Source organism: Aplysia californica, unplaced genomic scaffold, assembly GCF_000002075.1.
Source record: "Aplysia californica isolate F4 #8 unplaced genomic scaffold, AplCal3.0 scaffold00545, whole genome shotgun sequence".
Lineage (NCBI taxonomy): Eukaryota > Metazoa > Mollusca > Gastropoda > Aplysiida > Aplysiidae > Aplysia > Aplysia californica.
In genome coordinates this window covers 57,540-80,381 of record NW_004797815.1, presented here as the reverse complement: position 1 = coordinate 80,381, position 22,842 = coordinate 57,540, and the positions used below count along the sequence as shown (strand labels likewise).

At 40.0% G+C, this 22,842-nt stretch overlaps 2 protein-coding genes across 2 annotated transcripts in view; one reads left to right on the top strand and one right to left on the bottom strand.

Annotated features, from left to right (window-relative positions):
• LOC101846160 overlaps window positions 1-3,410 on the bottom strand; it is a gene marked incomplete in the record, with an annotated part of 21,762 nt that extends 18,352 nt beyond the window's left edge. Inside the window, 2 exon segments of the mRNA XM_013087095.2 lie at window positions 182-344; window positions 3,011-3,410. Coding sequence (XP_012942549.2) covers window positions 182-344; window positions 3,011-3,013 — 166 coding nt within the window.
• A 24-nt stretch (window positions 3,411-3,434) lies between these two features.
• On the top strand, window positions 3,435-10,969 carry LOC101845949 (F-box only protein 30). Its single transcript, XM_005106601.3, has 7 exons — window positions 3,435-3,646; window positions 5,175-5,277; window positions 5,874-6,173; window positions 6,741-7,746; window positions 8,195-8,918; window positions 9,683-9,840; window positions 10,620-10,969. Exons 2-7 carry the CDS (start codon window positions 5,246-5,248, stop codon window positions 10,800-10,802), a joined length of 2,403 nt encoding a protein of 800 aa, XP_005106658.1. The 5' UTR covers window positions 3,435-3,646; window positions 5,175-5,245; the 3' UTR covers window positions 10,803-10,969.
• The last annotated feature ends 11,873 nt before the right edge of the window (window positions 10,970-22,842 follow it).

The window sequence follows — 22,842 nt, the reverse complement described above, 5'->3', positions numbered from 1 at the left end:
GGGGAGGGGGGGGAATGGAAAGCGGTCATCGTAAATGTGTAAATGAGATTGTCTTGGACAGATGGTTGTTAGTTAGAGCAGACTGGACTGTAGGCCTATTTGACAACAAAAACAATAAAGACTAGCCTACAACAAGAAAGACTATACCTTTCAACAATAATTATTATAAGGACTAGCCTACCTTGGAGACTGGTCCTGGGTCGGGGGGTGACTGTTGCATACTCCCCCTCTGTCTCCACAACAGGAGCACTGGCTTGAGGGGACTGTGGAGGGGCCTCAGCCACAGTGGAGTCCCAGTCTGAGGCTGAATCATCACTGTCTATAGCTGTCACAGGCAGACGGTTCTAGAAAAAAGATAGCAAAGTGTGTCACAACATGACAGAATCATCGCTGTCTATGACTGTCACAGGAAGACGGTTCCGGAGAAAAGATAGTAAAGTGAGTCACGACATGGCAGAATCATCATTTGAAGAAAAAATAGTAAAGTGTGTCACCATACGGTGGAATCAGGCGTTTCTCAATCTTTGAGCATAATACGAAGTTATTGGTATCATATCAAAGCTTATTAATTTGCGATGCTTTTGACCAAAAAACAAATTCTCTTATCTTGAATAGACGTAGATATATTTGTGATTGAAAGAGGTGGGTGTTGCCTGGTGTTAGAAGTAAGATTAGCAAGAAAATGGCAGCCAAAGTTTGGTTACTTCCAAAGCTTGAGTGTCCTAGGAAACTAAATTTACACAATTCAATATCTTTCTGTAACATCTACTTAGAAATTTAGTTTTTAAATGGACAGAAAAGGTAATGAGCCAACCCCTCCCCCCCCCCCCGAAAATATTTTTTTTAAATGATACTATCTGTGACAAGCTACAGACTTCAACATAAGTTAAAAGGACTTAGGACCACTTGCAAATTTGACAAAAATTCCCCAGGGATTTCCTTGCTGCACGTTGTGGTTTTGCCCCTTAAGGAAGCTTTGCAGTACGCAGTGTTAACCCATTAACACTTTCAGAGCAATTTATTTTGAAACATTCCTTGCTGTCTTTTTTTTTTTTTTTTAAATCAGGGCTGTCTGTCAAGGTGGTCCTTAACTTAAGGTGATCCTTAACTTATGTTGAAGTTGAAGTCTGTATGATGTCATTTGTGATAATTACACAAACATGCTTGTTGCTATTTCCCTAACTTTGCTCTCTTTACCATGTTATACCATGCAGTAACTCGTAAGGTCTATCTATAACTTGGTCTCTTCTTACTTGGAAGCTAAAGGTCATCAATTAGTTTATGATGGACAAACTATACTTTGTTAAAGTGAAGTTAAGTTGTTCCCGCATCCGATCCGGACATTGGGGATTGCCTTGTTAGTGAGACAACTTCCTGGGCCTTCAGCATAATATAGTGTGGTAGGGTGGCCAGTTCCTTTCCACGTTGCCTTTACTTCCCCAACTCGAAGTCAGGTACCCATTACTGCTGGGTGGGCAGGAGGGGGCGAAAACAATCCGTGTCCAAACCAAAGACGAGCGCACTAACGGCTCTGCCACCACACCCTCATATTATTTGTACGGTACATTAGTGAATTCAGCACCCCCAGGAAGAACAACACTAATAATTTTTAAAACAAGCTGAGAGAAAAGCAGAGATGCTCATTTTTGTGGTTCCCTGTTACGGTACTACGACAGAGTGAACCATTAGGAAAGAAACTCATGTAGGTGGAAAAAATATTTTGTCATGTTCTGTCTTTTGTTCCTCTGTGTGTATGCAGATGTGTGCTTGTGGGTCAATGAAAGAGAGAGAGGGGGGTGAGAGTTAGAGAGAAAGAGAGCTAGAGAGAGAGAGAGAACGATAGAAAGAGAATGATACAGATAGGGAGAGAAAGAAAGAAAAAGAGAGAGAGAAAGAAAGAGAAAAAGAGAGAAAAAAAGAAAGAGAGAGAGAGAGAGAGAGAGAGAGAGAGAGAGAGAGAGAGAGAGAGAGAGAGAGAGAGAGAAGGGGGGGGGGAGAGAGAGAGAAAGAGAGAGAGGGAGAGAGAGAGAGAGAGAGAGAGAGAGAGAGAGAGAGAGAGAGAGAGAGAGAGAGAGAGAGAGAGAGAGAGAGAGAGAGAGAGAGAGAGAGAGAGAGAGAGAGAGAGGGGGGGGGAGAGAGAGAAAAAGAGAGAGAAGGGGGTGGGGGAGAGAGAAAGAGAGGGGGGGAGAGAAAGCAAAAGAAAGAGAATATTAAATAGTAGAGACATGGCTAAACAAAGAGATAATATTGTACATTATGACATTGTGTTGTCCAATTTACTCTAATAATTTCTGTTGTTTAATGAATGCATTCATTTCTATTATTTGTCAAGCTTAGATGTTATAAGAAAAGTTTCAGCAATAACAAGAATTTTGTCTTCGATCTGTCTTATATTTTATTGTATCGCACACACAAAAACAACTAGATCTAGATCTAGATCTAATCTAAACAAGTACTTTAAGTCATGAGCAGAGCAGAGGAATAAATTAATTAGGTATAAAAACTGGGCAAGTATGCCCTTCTTTCACTTTCGACTCTATCTGAAGCTCAAAAGAAAAAGTGACTGAAATAAGATTAATAACTGAAAAAATATGTAGATCTAGATCTAGCTCTGTAAAATTATAGTAGCAGGCACTGAAATGTAAGTTTCCCACTTTAGACACAATGGAGCTAGATCTAGATCTAGTAGGCCTAGATCTAGATATCAAGATCTACTAGATTCTACTTGATAATCTAGAGTAGCAGACAGACATAGATTATATCTAGAATCTAGATCTAGATTTAGATCTAGATATCTAGATCTAGGTCTATTGATTGACATTGTTTAGTGCCCATAACTGGTAATTTCGGCCCACATTATGTCCTCATTGAAAAAGGAAAAAAAAAAAAGTCAAAGAAAGCAGGCTGCATTAACAGCATGATGATTCTCGTCAAAAAGCAGTCAGCAGTTGCCATGGTAACTCACTCAAACAATACGATTATTAATTTGATTCAGGAAATAGGAACTCACCATGCCTCCTGGACTGTGCGTGTTTCGAGCAGGCCTCGTCAATTTTGAAGTTATCAAATATTTTAGTAGGTTTAGATCTTGTCTAGTCCGCAGTCTGTGCACAAATACGCCTGGATTCTCAGTCTAGATCTACACCTCGAACAATAATAACACAACAAACAAACTCGCTGCGACCTGACCTGATTGAATGAACAACAAACACAATACACAGATGCCGATTTCAGGAAGACGCTCGTCCAGATCGTTCCAGTTAGAGACAGAGAGACGGGTCAAATTACTTAGAATTGTCACAATCACAAGATCTCCTCGGTAGAAATAATCGCCCACTAACTAAAGAAAAGATTTGTGTTGCTCAAGAAGGAACTTGTACGGCCATCGCACATGTCAGACTTCACACGCCCCACAAACTGTAAACAAAACAATGAGTTTATTCGTACTCTAGGCCTATGAATAGAGTACTCGATACTTACAATGAAAGGTGGATGAATGTGTTTTCCAAACAATGAAGAGTTCTCTATTTGGAAAGTTTGTCAACTCTGCTTCCGCCTGTAGCGAAGTGAACAGCTGAAGTCTAGAATCTAGCAGAACCGGGACCAATATCAGTTCACTTCCTAGCCTGATGAAAGTTTAACACAGGCAAGTATTTTTAACGTTAATATGATTTGGCATTGAAAGAATGCTATGTGTACGCTTTTCCTACTGGTTTCTTATCTTTAGATCACACCTAGGCCCATAATAATTACAATCAAGAATAGAAACATGGTCAACGCCCTTGCCCCTCGCCTTGCTTACTCACGAATTGGCTTTCAAAAGATGGTCTATCTCTGTGTTGTTCAAACAAAGCCACGAAGTTCGTTATCGAGTTGAGTATCCTGTTTTGTTTTATGATGCATTATTTTCCATTGACATCAGTTATGGTGAATATTGTGGGGTGTGGCAGAACTAGAAATCTAACTGTAACAATGTTTTACCCAGGGACAACTGGACAGTGTGAAATGTGAAAGAAAAAATGACACAGCAAAAAGTGTTATTCAAAGAAACGTTTCCCAGGGAACAACTGACCAAGTACACCTCTGTACAGTTCAAGAAAACAATATCTCATGGTCTAGAGACGGTGTTCGCCTCTGGTTCAATCTGTCCCGGAACAGAAAATTTTCTTCTTATTTACTGTCTAAAATTTTCTCCTTTCAACTAGACTCTATTTTCCTGCTCTCTAATCATGTTCAGTCGTTTTCTTTTTTCTCCACTTTCTTCCCTCCCTTTTGCCCCTCCTCTGGGCTGCAACTCTTTCTGCAGCCTTTCTTCCACTACTACTCCTTGGCCCCTTCTTGCTGCTGTCTGTCTTTCAGCCACACCCCTTATCTTAAGGTGGGTATTATCACCTCGCCTTTTCAGATAAGGGTGAAAAATATCGCGGAGGTCCCGTGTGCTAGTTGCGTACGTTAAAGATCCCTCAGTCGTCCTAAAATCGTTAAGAGTGGGGTTCGTTGTTTCCTGTGAAAAATTCAAATTTAATTCCTACCAAACTGAAAAATGTTGATAATGTGTTCCGCACGCTCATATGACCTTATATTATATATATGCAGTTTGGAGAGCCATTTAAAACATAACCAAAAAAACAAGGAAAGGGGTACAAGGTTCTTGAATTCAAATTATAACATTTTTCATACAATAAAGCACGGACAGCTCGAATTCGGCGGAACTGGCCTCGGTGGCTCCAGGGATCCGTAGTTAGAGGGATATCTTACAAAGATAAAGAAGGAGAGGAAGAAAAAAAACCGGGACAGCAGGCACAGTTTGACGGAAGCGTGATTTCCAGTCTTCTGTGTTTGACCTGTCCGTGTTGTTATACTGTATTATAATATATTGCATGCACGCCATGCATTATAGTTAGTCATTCATTACCAGATAGTTGAACAGGCTCTACTTAGAGCCTCAAACAACTAAATCGTCAATGTCAATGTCAATATTGCAGTTGTTACAATGTGGGGGAAAGCTATCCATGACCCACCCAATACAGGAATTGAGGGGTAGGGTTTGAGGACATGAGAGGAGCTTTTATCAAACTCAATTTCCCTCCCCCATATCCCTCCCCTTTATGTGAATAATGTTTGCTCTTTCTCATTCAGAAGATTGTCTTCATTTGTTTTTTTTACATTTTCAGATTCAGACTGTCCCGTTTATCATACTTTAGGGAGTCTTTTGGAGGACGCAAAGCTAGGAGAGTGAGCCATAATGATTGTCTCAGGCTTTACTCAAAGAAAAAAGTAAGGCCTGGAGTCTAGTTTACTCCTAAGTAAAGTAATTTTTATGCTTATTTTCTGAAGTAGAGTTTCTTACATCTTTTAGTCTGTATAAAACTAAGTTCAGAGTGTCTCTGCCTGAATCACATTGTATACTTTAAAGAAAAAGTATTTCATAGTATAATGAAGACCACTTAATACACCTTATATTACAAGCAGATGTTGCAAAATTATTTTAAGGTTTGTGTGATAGTGTGATATATTTTTTAACCCTGGTTCTGAAGTCAAAAGTTTTCTCAATTAAAATAAAATCCCAAGTGATCTTTCTCAGGTTATGCCATGATACATGTAATAAAATCTCTTTTTGGTCATTGTTTCAAGTGTCCATGGTTACATTTTTATTTTATTTCACTTTTTGGATGGGTGTGGAGCACCTTTGGTCATCCTTATTTCTGTTTTTTACTAATTCTTATTATTATAAATTGCTTTCTGTATGCCTGTCTTCCTATTTCCCAACATTTGATAGCTGTTGCTGTGGGTATGGTATATATGTCCTCTGGTTTTCTCAAATAAACAAACAATGACTTCAGGTCGTAATTTTGTCGTTTTGATCATCTCAGGATGGTACAGGAAGAAGAGACCCCTCCTGGTCAACACAGCCACTGTTTCCGCTGCCGAAAAGTTAACTGCACGCAGTTTGCCGATAACGTAACGACGTGTGTTATGGCGACGTGCGAGTCATGCGGCTGGCGCTGTCATGATTGTAAGTTGTTGGAGCACGCCATGACCTGCCCGCAAGAGCGAGTGCCATGTGTCAACAAGGGATACGGCTGCCCCCACACGCTGAAAAGGTCGAAGATGGCGTCACACTTGCCAGTTTGCCCTGCCAGTGTTGTATACTGCCCCGAGGAGTGGAGCAGGTAACAAAAACTTGTTCGTGCTACACTGTGTTTACCTAATCAAATGACTGAAAGCTTTCACTTTATTTTCTGTCTGCCATTGGTATCTGCACTAGGTAGGCATACCTTTTGATTGTTTTAATGGGTTTTTCCTCAATTAGAAATATGGGGTCATTTAACAGCATGGTTGAAAAAGATGTCAGAGGAGTAAAGGATCCATTGACCACTGTACATCTTTCCCATTACTTTAAATGAAAACTGCAGGTGGCTGTAGGGCACTGTGGTGTAGTCAGCTCTTTTTATTTCTTGTCAGTGTTACTTTTACTGAGTGTTCATTTTTAAATAATGAATACTGCCATTCTTTTTCATTTCAGCGAATGTTTTTTTAAAATGTGTTTCTGTGTATTTTCTACTCTAAATCATTGTACAATGCACAGAGCTTGTTTAACGGGATAGAGGGCTGTATATATGGTATTTATTATTTTTATTACCTACGTCTATTATGGTACTGAGTCAATTACATTTCTACACCAGTTCAGTGGGTTTTTATGCTGAGGATTAGAAAGAAGTGTCTTTCTTTCTCCCCAGATGGCCCATGCACGCCAAGGATCAGGGCGTTCGTCTGTCTCTCCCGTCCACAAAGACGTACATTGACTGTGGACAGCTGGACGTCAGTCTGGCCATGAGAGACCAACGGATGCTCATCGACTCACTGAGGGCCCCACGCAAGCTGCGACGCACGCTCCGCAACCACCTGACCATGAAGTACCCCGCCGTGCCCTTCCCCCACCACGCGTCCTCACCAGAATCCGAGACAGCCATGTCGGAAGACACGACCCACACCCTCTCCGACGATGAGACGGGGGCTCCCTGGGATCTGTCCAAGCCGCGACCTGGTTTGGAAGAAAGTATGAGGAGCCGGCTGTTCCGAGTGACGCGTGAGGTCTCCGATAGCGTCGTGGCCGCACTCGAGTCGAACTCAAACCTCTCGTTGTCTCAGACTGGGTTAGAGTCAGCTGCCCAAGAAGATGGTGGTGGCGACGGAGAAGAGAGATGTGGTCATCACGCTGAGTCATTGTCCAGGTCTCTGTCGCCTGATCCAGCCAGAGGTGGACACAGCGGTGATGAAGCAACGAGAACTACGACAGGGACGTCAACGGGACCCCCGAGCCTCGCTGAAGTCAGGGAAGCAGCCGAGAAAAAAATGGAGTTGGTTAATAAAGCTTCTTCGGGCAATTTTGACCCCAAAGACCAACAACAGTCTCGTTCGTCGCTCGAGCGCTCGGTGCGCAGCAGTGTTTCCTCCGACCGCTGCAGCGACCACAGCTCAAGGTCAAGGTCGGTGCTCCACGATATGGGAGGCACGCAGCTGCACAAGCTGACAGGTCAGGGTATGGTGGGGAACAGCGGGGATGGCGGCGGTGGCGTGGGGGCGGAGGGGGATGGGGTGGACGCAGACATCCGGCTACACAAGATGCTCGGGGTAAACATCGGCCATGAGTGTATCAACAAATACGTCCCCAAGCCGGCCAGCATGTACAGCTTCATCTGTGCTCAGGACTTCCGCAGGGATGAGTACCCGTGGCATTTCAAGGTCAGTTGCTTTTTCTTTGTTTTTTTGTGTGTGTTTCCTCGAGAGTAAGGGTATGATAAAAAGGACTCGCTATCAAGATGGCATTATATGAAGTATGTTCTAATAGGAATTTTTTATTTTGCCTTCGACTTTTTATTCTTCAAATGTTGTGAGAGAGAGTTCCAGAGAGATAAAGCTAGATGAGAAAAGGAAATGCTATGAGGAAGATTAGTGTTGTTATCTTGTTGTTATAGACCCAGTTGAGCGAGGAGGGTTTCGACTCTGACCCTGCCTGTTGGGTCAAAAAGGGCTGACAGAGAAGGATACAACAACATCCCTGCAGGAAAGACCAAGAAACTCGACAAAAATTTTCCCGATGCGGGAAACAAACTAGGATCTTCTGCCTGCGACAGCTAAGTGTGAAAAAAAACCCCAAAAATACAAGCAAAGTTTTTCTTTCTATCCCCAGAACGTCCATCAGGAGATCCACCAGGGTTTCTGCGGCTGGCTGGAACAAAGATGTCCACTGGCCTACCTGGGCTGTAACTTCTCCTTCCACCGCATGGCTCCGGCCCAGCCAAACACAACTCTCTACCACTCCTGGCTGCAGGAAAGCTTTGGTCTCCGTAGCAACGCCCAGCCAGTTCCTGCCACTGCTGCTGCTGACGGCGGTGTTTTACCAGCGTGTAAAAATAGCAGGTCAAGCGCCGAGAGGTCGTCGAGTTGTGATCCGTGTGAGGCGTCATCGAGTGCTGAAGAGAAGAACGATGAAGGGGTGAAGAATTCTGATGTACCGTCTACGAGTGGACCCAGTATATGTGACTTGGCCAATTTTGATAGGGATTTCGACAGAAATCTAGAGAAAGATTCACAAAACAAAGAGCAAAAACTACATAAACCAAACGTCTGTGATATAAACTCATTGCCTGACGGTTTGATTAGAGAAACCCACCTCAGCGATAGCCACGTAGATAATCCAGGACACGCTGGGACTGGCGTCGACTCCCAGGCGTCGGGAGATAACACGGAGGCCGGTCACTCGGCTGACCAGCGATGTCTGAGCGTTCGGCCCTCCATCTACACGGCCTACAACTGGGACTCGAAGGTTTTGTTTGAGTACGACGTGGAGGAAGAGGAGGAGACGCAGCGTCACTCGCTGACGGGACTGCCCTTTGAACTGTTGCAGGTTATAGGTAGGTGTAATTCTGTCCCCGTGGTTTTATGCACCCCGCGTAATTTAGCAAAATTTGATAATTTTTTGCATAAAAATTCCTAATTATTTTCCTTTATCTTTCTTTGTTAAATTTAATAGAATTGCATAATTTCATGTTTTTGGGCTCAGTTTGCATAATTTCATAATTTTTCTTGCTTAAAACGACATGGACAGGTAGTTGATATTGTTTCCATGGATACGCTTACAGTGTGAATGAGTTGTGCATGATTGTGTATGTGTATATATGTGTATAACTGTGCATGGATGTAATGAGTGTATTTCTGTGTTGATGCCGAATCTTTGTGGCAATGGGTACCCAGCTATAGGCAATGAAAGATCTTGTTTGTATACATGTTTGTGTTTGAGTGCTTACACTGTATGCTTTCCAGGAAGCCGAGAATATTTTTGAGGCTCTTGGGACTGCAGAGGTTATATTTATAAGATATAGTAAAGTGTATAGAGCTTGCTGTTGAACCGAGATATTGGCTATACAAATGCCATTTATTATTTTTAGTAGTAGTAGTAGTAGTAATAGTAGTAGGAGTAAAAACAATAGTAGTAGCAGCAGCAGCAGCAGCAGCAGCAGCAATAGTAGTAGTAGTATCATCATTTTTATTTGTAGTAGTAGTAGCAGTGTTAGTAATAGAATTTTTATTATCATTATTATTATCATTATTATTATTAAAATTATTTTCATTATTATTTTTTTTAAAATTATTACTATTAACTTTTTTGGTGCTCCAGCCAAAAAACTGGACAGCTTCAGCCTGTGTAACCTGTCGTTGACGTGCCACTTGCTGCGCGAGGTGTGCTGCACACTGTTGGACGAGCACGGCATCGTGCTGTTGACCTGGGGGAAGCAGCGACCGGGAACTGGCGCTCTGTGGAAGGTGGTCAATAAGGTGAGAGGGGAGGAGGGGGGTGAGGTGTCTTTTTTAAAAAATTTCCTTTTATAATCTGTCCCCGTGGTTTTATGCACCCCGCATAATTTAGCCAAATTTGATCATATTTTGCATAATTTCTGATTATTTTCCTTTATCATTCTTTGTTAAAATTAACAGAATCACATAATTTCATATAATATTTAGGCTCAGTTTGCATAAGTTCAGAATTTTTCTTGCATAAAACGACGGGGACAGATTGTAGAAGTGTATAGTCGAGTGGATGTCTGTGCCAACCAGAGCTAAGCGGGACACAGACTCCCCGCAGAATGACAGAGGTACTTTTGATGAAATAACTTTCTCCAAGTATAAATCAGACTGACCTCTTTTATATAGGTAGCAGCAGAAAGCCAACTGTTACATCACAGATGCCAGTAGAGTGTGGTTGAGTCCATGTGCTTCCCTTCAACTCAAATGATATCCCGAACTTAAGGCCGTGGAAATATGGTTACTGTAAACATCTTGATGTGTCAAGGTACAAAGTGCCACCCTGTTAAGAGACTTCTTGAGATCTATACAAATTGCCACAGATCATCATCTTGCTGTGAATTTTTTTCAGAGTAGGCTTTTTTTAGTGTGGGTAATTTGAAGCTAACAGAATATTTCTTATGGTTTTGAGTAAAGTAACAGCGCTTTAGTTGTTGCCTCTAGATGGTCACATTTGAATTTAGTTGAATTCAGTTGCATTTTGTAACAAAACAAAACTCACGGTTGTTCCATTTGCCTGTATCTTCACACAGCGCTGGATATTCAGCACAAGTTTTGAGCCGATCAAATCGTGGCGGTTCACGGAGGGCCACACGACTATCACAGACCACCTGAAGGTTTGCCCGTACAACCAAGAGAAGGTGTGCCACTCGGGCGACAAGCAGTACGTCATTCCCTCACACACGGGACTGCTGGAGGAGCAGTCTGCGTCCTAATAGGCTACCTGCTCTCCATGTGCTAGGAGCAGGGTTCGAACCCTGTACTGTTGATGTTTCATGTTCTGGCTGAATGTGCTTTTTTGTTCAGCCGCGGATAGAAACGACCGAGACAAATTTCTCCCTGCAAGATGAATAAAGATCGTCATTGTCATTGTCAAAAACATCTGTTTTGTCTTGTCAAGTTTTTTACCGTCATGCATATCATTATGAGCCATAAATTATTTTTGTATTATATATATATGCAAATATTCACTTGAAGCATGAAGGGGAATCAGCTTGGAGTTATTGTTAAGTTAAGGTGATAGTGATTGCCTTAATGGGAGGTCTCACTTCTAATAATGATAATTATTGCAAGAGCCTCATTTTAGTATTTTCTGTCCCCACAGTTTTATGCCAAAAAAAATTCTGAAATTATGCAAACTGAGCCCAAAAATGTGAAATGATACGATTCTGTTAATTTTAACAAAGAACGATAAAGGGAAATAATCTGAAATTATGCAAAAAATGATCAAATTTTGCTAAATTATGTGGGGTGCATAAAACCACAGGGGCAGTTTTTGACAGGGAATTTTTTTATGGCTTCTTAGAATTTGGTCCAGTCTTGTCACAATATTTGGTACAGAAAAGTGGAAACCTATGCTCTCCTTTAGGAAAACTGACCACAGATTATGGAGAAATAAGTTAAGTACCGAGAAGCTATACGGGCCGACAGATGAACTGAGCAAGACAGCCCAATTTATGACAGATATCGGACTTCAAGTGTGATGAGATCGAGAAGAAGTGAAGTGCTGTGTTCAATGAAGAGCCTTAAGTTGACAGCCTTTGATGTCTACAAGAGGAGTGGGCATGAAGAAGAATAGATGCAATAGTTATGACTTCAAATATAATGAACTTTTCTATGCCTGATCAAGCACCTCTTTTCATTCTCCTTTTGTTTCTCGTGAATTTTTTTTTTCCATAGTCAGGGTATGCCTTGAGAAAAATACAAATACCTTGCCACATCATGAGTACATGTACCATTTTTTTAAAGTGCCTTGCTATTTTTTTCTTTTCAACCAACATTTTCAGATACCGGTAATTTATCTTTAGTTTTAGCTGAAAGGTGAGAATGTGTTAGAATGAGTTATCTCTTTGAAACGAAAGACAACTACCTCTGGTAAAGAGTCATGTCTCGGTTCTTGGTTTAGAAGAATGGTCAGATCACACAAACAATAACATTACAATCACTTATTATACTTAAATCTATATGGTATATATTTACCTGGCATTTCTCAATTTATGAGCAAGCTGTAAAATCAATTTTTGATCAACCCTTTGTTTATTAAACGGTAAATGGGCAGGTAAGCCAAATTACATCGACAATAACATAGTATGCTCACGGCAACAAACTGTTGCTGTTGCTTTTTTTCAGAGTGGGGAAAAAAAAGTTGAAATCCTCTCAGCTGAATAATTTTGTTTCGTTCAAACTCAGTTCTGAAACTATCAACTAGTGTTCTTTCTGTTTTGATGAAATGTGTTACTTTTATGTCAGTCTGGCTGTGATTTCATCAGCTTTATTTTAAATTTGTCTTTTTTTTTTTTTTTTACTTTGTTTATCATTTTGTCATTGATTGGAAAATATGTTTAGTAGATTATTTACTTCTTAATGAGGCTTTGCGATTAAGAAACGATGAAGCCAAGAGAGAAGCCCACAAGCTGCGCTCATCCAAGAGTGAATGTGAAGTTCTTAAATGCTCCAAATGTGGCAAAATTTTCTCTGCCAAAATTGGTTTCATTAGCTATAGCAGAAGCCACAAGTCCTCTTTAACTTAATCCATATATTTCTTCTGTTTCGCTCCAGAAATGTCACAAATGGGTTAATATATTAATAGAACTGATTGTAATCTGTTTCTCACTATGTGTTAGTAGTGTAGTGTGTGCTTTAGATGGCCAACTTTACGTTCATTTCTGCAAGGATCGTTACAACTGATTTGTCTTTTCTTTTCTATTTTTGTACTTCGTGGATGCCAAGTATACTTGTATATTTTTGGTCACTTTATGTTCTTATCACTCACATATATTTTACAAGCGGGGATCCTGCTCTTTTTCACTTGAATGTCAAAATCAAAGGTTTTAAGAGAACAAATTACAGTTGAACCTGCTTTAACTGCCACCTGTCCAAAACAATCACCTGTACAAACGACCACTTCCCATTACTTCCTCCTTGCTTTTTTTCTCTTTATAATATGTGAGGCACCGTGGTGAAATCAGGCGTAATTTTTCGCGAAGTCGTTTTATGCTAGAAAAATTCTGAAATTATGCAAACTGAGCCCAAAAACGTGAAATTATGCGATTCTGTTTTTTTTTTAACAAAGAATGATAAAGTATAAAGGAAAATAATCAAAAGTTATGCAAAATTTGATCAAATTTGGCTAAATTATGCGGGGTGCATAAAACCTCGGGGACAGAAAAACACATTTCTGTGTGAATTTCACCGAAAATGGTGATTTATAACACGAAAATGTTACAGTTTCTAAGGACTCTCAAGCATCGGAAGTTGCCAAACTTTGGGGGCCATTTTCTCGCTAATTTTATCTCTGAAACCAGGAAACCCCCACCCCCTTCAATCGCAAATATCACGACTTCTATTCATGAATGATAGATGAGTATTCTTTTTCACAAAAAGCAAGACAAATGAACATGCTTTAAAATGATACCAATAACTCCACTTGTCCAAAAATTGACGAGCGCCTGATTCCACCGCGTCGTGACACATAGTGTAAACACTGTCCAAGACATCCACCCGTATAAGACAACCACTTTTCTCCTCAACAATGCGTGATCCCAGTGCTTTCTTGTCATATCTCCATATTTAATAACAGTGAAAACTGTTCATAACAAAGAGTGAGCTTAAGAAGATCACTGTTTAAAAAATTGGAGATACGACAAGAAGGCACTGAGGTTGCGAACGGGTGGTTGTCTTGGACAATTTCAACTGTAGTAGTATGATGCTGAGTTTCATGACAGGACATGCAGGGTACTGCAATCAGACGTTCTTCTTTAGATGATGTGCAATGTTAGTAGCTATTTTTGTACTAGGACTCCCCTTTGTGTGAAATACTGCAAAACCAGCCTGTCATTTATTATGTGTAGTTAAAGTAGTTTTGTGACGTCTCACGTTGCCATACTGTATATCTGAAGCTTCATGAACTGATCATCATACCATGACAGACAGAGTCTTTGATAATTTGAATTTTGGTCACTAGGGTGGAAGAATGTTTTTCTTTGGGGGTAGATAGATAGATAGATAGATAGATAGATAGATAGATAGATAGATAGATAGATAGATAGATTGATAGATTGATAGAGAGAGAGAGAGAGAGAGAGAGACTCTGCTTTTCTCAACCTCAGTCTGAATAATTAATAGTTTTTGTGAGCCGTAAACTGTGTGCTGTTTATTTTTACCACTATGTTTATGTACTTAAATTTCCTAGTTTTCTGCCCTATATCTATCTGTTTCTTTATCCCACACTGCCCAGATTGGCCCGGCCTAACTGATAGGGTTAATGTAGTCTGCTCTAACAGCCACCTGTCCAAGACAATCACCAGGGCAAATGACCACCACCCACTTTTCCCCCTCGGTTTTTTGGCTATATATATATATGTGAGGCATGGTGGAGAAAACAGGCGCTCGTCAAAATAATGAAATCGAAGAAATAAGCAATTTTCCACAGTTTGGCAATTTTTTTCAAATTTTTGTTTTTTTGCTCAACACCTTTTATGTCTGTATAAAAAAACACATTCCAGTCTGAATTTTACTGAAAAACATTGAATAAAGGAACAAAATATGTAAATGTTCAGTTTTCAAGGACTTTCAATCTTTATAAGTTACCGGAGTTTGGTGGCATAGCAGGGCCGACTAGAACGCCTAGGAAAGGACTGGCATTATGTGTTCACAACACCCCCCCCCCCCCACCAACTAGAACGCCTAGGAAAGGACTGGCATTCATTATATGTTCACAACACACTCCCCCCCCCCCCCCCCCCACCACAGTACACAGACCAGGACAACCTTAATTAATTTATTTCTCCAGCTATTTTTGTGTTTGCTCTTATTTTCAAGCATGAGTTCCCAAGTGTGTTTCACAGTGAAATCCAGCGTAGGTATTTAAGTTGAGCTGCTTGATATAATATACACACCGTAGATTTCAACCGTATAGATTTGTACTTATGCTTTTTGCACCCACTGAATTGTCTTCCATTATTTTATACACATACATGTACCTGTTTTGGGGGGGTTTTTTGTTTTGTTTTTTTGTTTTTTGTTTTTTGGGGGGGTTTTTGTGTTGTTGTTTTTTTTTGGGGGGGGGGGTTGTTTTTTAGAAATATATACATCAATTTGTATGCAATGTACAAAAATGAATAGCATCCCCTCCTATGATGTTCTGGCGATCAAGAGAAATGAGAACGCAGTGAATATTGTTATTTATGTCGTGACTTTGCAGTTTAAATTATTAAACGTTTGATGATGAAAATAAAAAACTTGTGTCATGACTCCATTTGTTGTAGCCATTTTGTCCCTTTCTCAGCACTGAGTCGGAATTAGTGTGACCTGAGTAACTCTTTTGTCTAGTGTAAAATTTTAGTTCCTACTCATGACTCCTGATTTCGTGGACTGGCGTCTTGTGGTTTAGCGGTTAGGTCTTTTGCTATCACATGCAGGAGACCCAAGTTCGATTCTTGAGGGTGCGAGAAATGTGTATTGAGTTTCTTGGTCTTTCGGCTGGGATGCTGTATCCCTCTCAGCCTTGCCACTGACTGAAGTGTCTTTAGGCCATTCCCAAAGGGGGGACATTTCTCGTTCATGCACCGTAGAATTGTAAATTGGCTGATTCATCAATGTCATGCTCATACTGTGCCGGAACAACACAGGGTGAACTGCTGCTTTTTCTTTCCTCATCCTTACTATCGTCATTTTCCTCTACTTCTTTTGTATGACAGTATGTTTGTCACTCTCTTGTGAACTGCTGTTTCCGGGGTGCCTTGGCGGTCGAAGCAGACTTTGTGCTGTTGAGGCTAGAGAGGTGAGCAGAGTAAGCCTGATTCCCCATTTGGACTTCTCTGTTGACATCCACCCCTTGGTGCTCATATGAACTTATGCAGTTGCGAGCGTCGTAAAACCTTACTAAAAGTGGGTGGTTGGCGGTTTGCTCCTTCTTTCCTATCAAACGTCTGTCGTTTTTATCTCTCCTCCTTCTTTTTTGTGTTTGTTACTCTCTTGTAACTCCTCTAATCTTCGGCACTTAGATCTATATGACCTTATTGTGTTGCAAGTGCCGTAAAACTCTGACTAAAACTAAAGATAAACACACCCTACGCTGAAGGAATTTTTTTTTCCTGTCAAGGGCTGAGAACCAGAAGTGACCATGTCCAGGTTGGCCAAAATACCAAAAACGGCAACAATAAAAAAGCACAATGGATGCATTCAAGCAATATTGCATTGTCTGAAAATATAAAAGCAATCCACCCAAAAGTTTTGCCACAGTCGCAATTCCTGCTGTGTCTATGTCAAAGAGTTGCCTATTATTCTGTCCCCGCGGTTTTATGCCCCTCAAAAAATCTAAAATTATGCAAACTGAGTCCAAAAATGTGAAATTATGCGATTCTGTTAATTTTAACAAAGAATGAAAAAGGAAAATAATCAGAAATTATGCAAAAAATCGTCAAATTTTGCAAAATTATGCGGGGTGCATAAAACCACGGGAACAGGTTATTATACCTTGCCTTAAAGTCCATTTTCCCCACTTTCTTCCCCCACCCCCACCCCCTCTCCTCCTTTGTTCCCTTTTCTGGGCTCTGGGCTCCTGACTCTTTCTGCAGCCTTTCTACTGCTACTCCTTGGCTCCTTCTTACTGCTGTCTTTCAGCCACACCCCTGATATTAATATTATTGTAGGGAAGATCTACACCTAGCCTTCTTGGACAAGGGCGAAAAATCTAGGAGGTCCCGTGTGCAAGTTGCGCACACTAAAGATCCCTTGGTGGTCTAAAATCGATAAGAGTTGGCTGCGGTCGCCACCGGGCAAAATTCAAAATTTTGTATCAACTGAAAATGTTTAGTGTCCCACTCGCTCATATATGCAGTTGCGAGCGCTGTAAAACACTTATCCCCCCCCCCCCCCGGCCCCCACAAAAAAAATCCTTTTGTTCTCAATACAAGGAATGTGACATAGTCACCTTTAGCCCTCAGACGACGATCTGTTGTTTTTCTCCTCTTTCTATTCTGTACACTCCCTCATCTCATCAGTGCCCTGGTGTGGTTTGCTCTTTCCGATTCCTATCAATCATTCATATCTCTCCTCCTTTTTTTCATATGTGTGAAACGTGCTGACAAAATGAGTTACTTCTCAGATTCAAACCCTTTGGAAATAGATACATCACGCTTATGGGTGAAGTTTTTGCAATTTATTAGCAAGAAAAAATCAAAGGCGTGTTATACATAAAGAATATGGCATCAACAGAAAATCTACAAATTTGACCCAAGTGTCGATTTTTGACCAGTACATATATCTCCATTTGTGGATTGTGAGAAGTAACTCATTTTGTCAGCACACCTCACATAATATGTTACTTTCCAGTAACACCTCTAAACTTTGGTACAAACATATATCTAAAAAAATAACTGTACATTTTTTTTTCTAAATATCCTAGCATCTGCGTTTGTTGCTTTTTTTTTTTGGGGGGGGGGGGGGGGGGTCCAAAAGTTGCCAAAAGTTGCCACAAAAGTGGCAAAAGTTGCCCTTAATTTTCAAGCTTTCAACTCTCAGTGACGACGTATACAGCAATATGTTGATAGGGGTAACTTAATCTAAAGCACCAGAATTTCTTGTGCTCTGTTTTCACTTAAGCAACCAGAATAATTATCATTTGTAGCCACATAGAGTGTAAAAACGTGAAAAATAAAAGTTTCACAACAGAATGAAATCAAAATTAAAACATCGCATAAAACAACCACAAAAATGAACAAATAGGACGTGTGTCCACCTATCCGAAGATTGGTCATTTTAACCCCAAAAAACGTGCGTAATTCAAGAAAAAGTATCGGTACAGGATATTACATGTAAATTATGGAATCACACACAAGGGGACTGCCAGTGTCAGTATTCGGTTTTGGTGGACACACGCGATCTAACATAACACATTTATAAAAAAAATAACGATAGGAACAACATCGAATTAAATGATATTACACTACATAAACACATACACACACACACACACACACACACACACACACACACACGCGCGCGCGCGCGCGCGCACACACACACAAAACCTGTGATTTAACTATACACGCTTGTGGTTTAACTAAACATGCTCGTAGTTTAAGTATGCACACCCACCTCTTGTAGCGATCCAACTTGCAGTGACTGGTGACAACTCTCTGCTCTGCGCATCGACTGCGACTCACGACTCACGCTGTGTGTCTTCCACAGTCCGTGGCTCACGCCTCGGCCTGCCCATGTCCCTTGTTCCCTTCTTCAATGTCAATAAATAGGTACTCGACACAGAATTCTACACTTCTAAGTGTAGAATTCTGTGGTACTCGACTACTTTCCCGAAATCAACCAACTTACCACCACAAACACAACAGAAAAACAATTACACATCAGAACAATAACAAGGAAAAAGATGACCTCAACAATAAATGAAAACACGACAAATTCAAAGATGGGAAAATAAAAGAGTAACAGCAATATATATATATATAATATGCATTAATAATAATAATAATAATAATAATAATAATAATAATAATAATAATAATAATAATAATAATAACAATAATAATAATAATAATAATAATAGTAATAATAATAAATAATAATAACAAATAGTATGTAATGTAGGCTACTTGTATTCTTCACTTGAAAAACAAAAACAAATCAACGTGGTGTCAACAAGGTGAGAAAGAGACGAAGTGAAGCTGAAGTGAAAATAAACTTTATATCTCTCTGTAATTAAAGAGGTTCGGTTTTATTTTATTTTATTTTATTATTTTTCTTTTGGATTGGTGGTGGTGGTGGAGGTTGTTTTTTTGTGTTTTTTTTTTTTTTTTGGGGGGGGGGGGGGATTGCCAAAATTTTTTGGCATTTTTGGTTCAGTCGCGGCCGCTATTTCTGGCATTCTTGGTCCGCGATTTTTTGCATTTTTGAAAATAAAACAAAACAACAAAACACCGCCGAGGAATAAAAAAATCGGGAAAAAACGAGGAATAATTAAATTTAAAGAAATAAACAAACAAACAAAAAAGAAAGAAACCGAACCTCCTTACTTTTAGAAAGAAAGTTAATTTTCACTTCGTCTCTTTCTCACAATTTGACACCACGTTGATTTATTTTCGTGTGAAGAATATGAGTACATTACATACTACATGTATTTCTATTGCTGTTTCTTTTTTATTTTTCCCTCTTTGTTGTGTTTTCATTTGTTGGTGTGGGGGTTTTTTTCTTGTTATTGTTCTGGGGTGTTGTTTTTCTATTATATATATATATATGTGTGTGTGTGGGGGGGTGCGTGTGTTTGTGTGTGTGTGTGTGTGAGAGAGAGAGTGTGCGTGTGTATGTGTGTTCGTGTGTGTGTGTGTGTATGTGTGTTCGTGTGTGTGTGTGTGTGTGTGTGTGTGTGTGTGTGTGTGTGTGTTTATATTTATATAGCGTAATGTCATTTAATTTGATGTTTTTCCTACTTTTTTAAAAAAGATATAAATGTGTTATGTTAGAGCCTGTATCCACCAAAACCGAATACTGACACTGGGGGCTCTCGTGGCTAAGAGGAGTTCGCCTCTCATTCAAAGGTCCCGGGTTCGAATCCGGATTGCGACGGAAATTTTTTTCTCTCTAAAATTGTCTCCTATCACATGCCTTCCTGCTCTCTAACAATGTTCTGCTGTCTGCTTTCGTCTCCACTTTCTGCCCCCCACCCCCTCACCTCCTTTGCCCCCTCCTCTGGGCTCCTGACTCTTTCTGCAGCCTTTCTACTGCTACTCCTTGGCTCCTTACTGCTGTCTTTCAGCCACACCCCTGATCTTATGGCAAGTAAGATTTACACTTAGCCTTCTCGGATAACGGCGAAAAATCTTGGAGGTCCAATGTGCAAGTTGCGCACGTTTAAGATCCCCTGGTCCAAAATCGATTATAAGAGTAGGCTTCCACCGCCACCGGGGCAAAATTCAAAATGTCCTACTAACTGAACATGTTTGGTGTGTCCCGCGCGCTCATATGACCTTATACACTTGCAAGCACCATAAAAACACTAACCAAAAAAAAGAAGAAAAGAACACTGACACTGGCAGGCCCCTTGTGTGTGATTACATCATTTATATGTAATATCCTGTACTTTTTTCTTGAATTACACACGTTGAGGGTTACAAGTATTACAACGGTCAATCTTCCGAAAGGTGGACACACACACACTCTTATTTGTTCATTTTTGTGGTTGTTTTATGCGCTGTTCTCATTTTGATTTCATTCTGTTGTGAAACTTTTATTTTTTCACGATTTTACACTCTGTGTGGCTACAAATGATATTCTGGATGCTTGGCTTAAAACAGAGCACAGGAAATTCTAGTGCTTAAGATAAAGTTAGATTAAGTTAACTCTATCAACATATTGCTCTTCGTCGGTACAGAGAGTAGAAAGCTTGAAAATGAATGGCAACTTTTATGGCAACTTTTGCCTTTTTTTGTTGCAACTTTTGGCAACTTTTAGTTTTTTTTTAAATGGCAACAAACACAGATGCTAGAGCAGCAGAAGAATAGTGAAGAAATAAAACCAACCAGAGGCACCCTCCGGCCTCCCATCATCATGCTGCAGCCATTTTCAAAAATACAGTATAATTAAATGTATAATATGCGGTTTTTACAATTTTACAGAAGAGCCAAAAAAAACACAACCCCAACCCCCCCTCCCAATAAAATAAACTTTTTGTTAACAACCCAAGTCTATATCTTTCAGAATACAATTTTGATACATTTTTAAATTATCTTTACTCTGTCTGTAAGCCATGGGGTCATTTTGTAAACCCCCCCCCCCTCCCCACGGGGTGTATTATTCACAAATTAGAATACTTCTAGTGCAAAGATCTCTGATGCTTTCAGTATTTCTCAAAAAATCATTTTGACAGACTGCTATGCAAAGCGTACGGATCGGATTAACGAGTAAATTTCCTCTTTAGAAAGTGGTGGCACAGAGTTCCCCACGTCGTATGGATACGATAGTAAAACATGACGTACGGATAGGGTTAAGTGGTGGCACAGAGTTCCCCACTTCACATGGATATGATAGTAAAACACGACGTACGGATAGGGTTAAGTGGTGGCACAGAGTTCCCCACGTCGTATGGATACGATAGTAAAACACGACGTACGGATAGGGTTAAGTGGTGGCACAGAGTTCCCCACTTCACATGGATATGATAGTAAAACACGACGTACGGATAGGGTTAAAGCAAATGTTTTCTTGGTTACAACATTCCGTTTTTTTAGCTCTCCTGTAAATTGTTCAAACTGCATATACTTGTACTGTACTATATTTTTACAAATGACAGCAGCATGCAGGCGAGATGCATGACAAAGACATGCAGTTGGAAAAGGAAAAAAACAACAACAAAAACATGTGACGTCTACATGTATTGTGAGGACCACCGCACCCCCCCCCCCCAAAAAAAAAAAAAAAAAAAAGTAATTAAAAAATTAAAAAATCGATTCCGACACACAGATATAAAAGTAGAATATCATTTTACATTTTAATGACACAAAAGTATATTATATCATAAATGTCATGACATGTCAAAAGTGCAAAAATTGATTGATGCATACCATTACCATACACATAAGATCCAACCATCCATACAGCACTTACACACAGATTACTTACTTAATGAACTAGCTTCCTAGAAGCTGAGGCAAGTCTGTGAACTAGAGTTTCTCCCAGAACTCCAAACGCTCACTCTTCAACTTCAATCCTTTGTTTCGCTTTCTTACAGTAGCCCTTTCTCTCATCTCTATTATATATTCATTTATGGAAACTTTATTTATCAAATTGATTCAAATGAGTGTTTTATGTGATGTGATGTGGGCCAATGGCCTTAAACACTGAATAAACTTCCTTACTTACTTACTTACTGTCATCTCTATAGAATCTATCCCCGTGGTTTTATGCACCCCGCATAATTTAGCCAAATTTGATCATATTTTGCATAATTTCCGATTATTTTCCCTTATCATTCTTTGTCAAAATTAACAGAATCGCATAATTTCACATTTTTGGGCTCAGTTTGCATAAGTTCAGAATTGTTCTTGCCTAAAACGACGGGGACAGTAGAACGCCTCGCTCACCACAGCAAGAATGTCACAAAGATTGGACTGTCGGAAGGGACGACATCCAAATTCTAAGAGAGAATATCCACATTAAAGGACTCAACAGTGCAGCAGTCTGAGTTTGATGAACCGCACCGTACACACGATATATACTATACGTGAGGCATCTCTGTGAAATCAGGTGCTCGTCAAAATAATAAAATCGAAGAAACAGGCATTTTTCCTCCATTTTGACAATTTTGATCAAATTCTTGTTTTTTGGCTCAAAATCTTTCATGTCCTTTTAAAATGTTGAGGAAAGGCACAAAATATGTATTTTTCAGTTTTCAAGAACTCTCAAGCTAATGAAGTTACCAAACTTTGGCAGCCATTTTCTTACTTATTTTAACCTTGATATAAATCAGACAGCCTCACCTGCTTCAATCACAAATATCTCAATTTCTATTCAAGATAGATGGAAATTTCTCTTCGTTGAAAAAAACAAGACAAATGAACAAGCTTTGAGACGATACTAATAACTGCACATGCCCAAAAATTGACGAGCGCCTCATTCCTCAGTGTGGTGACACATAATATTCTCTCCCCTTTCAACCTTTCTCTTTACAGCTACACATCACCCCCACCACCCCTCCCCACCACCGTCTTTGGTTAGCACCAGGAATCAGAAACACATCATCCC

What these genes read in the sequence shown, in the direction of transcription:
- LOC101845949 (XM_005106601.3), top strand. Translation starts at nt 5,246, where the DNA reads ATGATTGTCTCAGGCTTTACTCAAAGAAAAAA. An exon ending in TGCCCCGAGGAGTGGAGCAG is followed by an intron (nt 6,174 to 6,740) that starts GTAACAAAAACT and finishes CTTTCTCCCCAG; the next exon opens with ATGGCCCATGCACGCCAAGG. An exon ending in TGTGGAAGGTGGTCAATAAG is followed by an intron (nt 9,841 to 10,619) that starts GTGAGAGGGGAG and finishes ATCTTCACACAG; the next exon opens with CGCTGGATATTCAGCACAAG.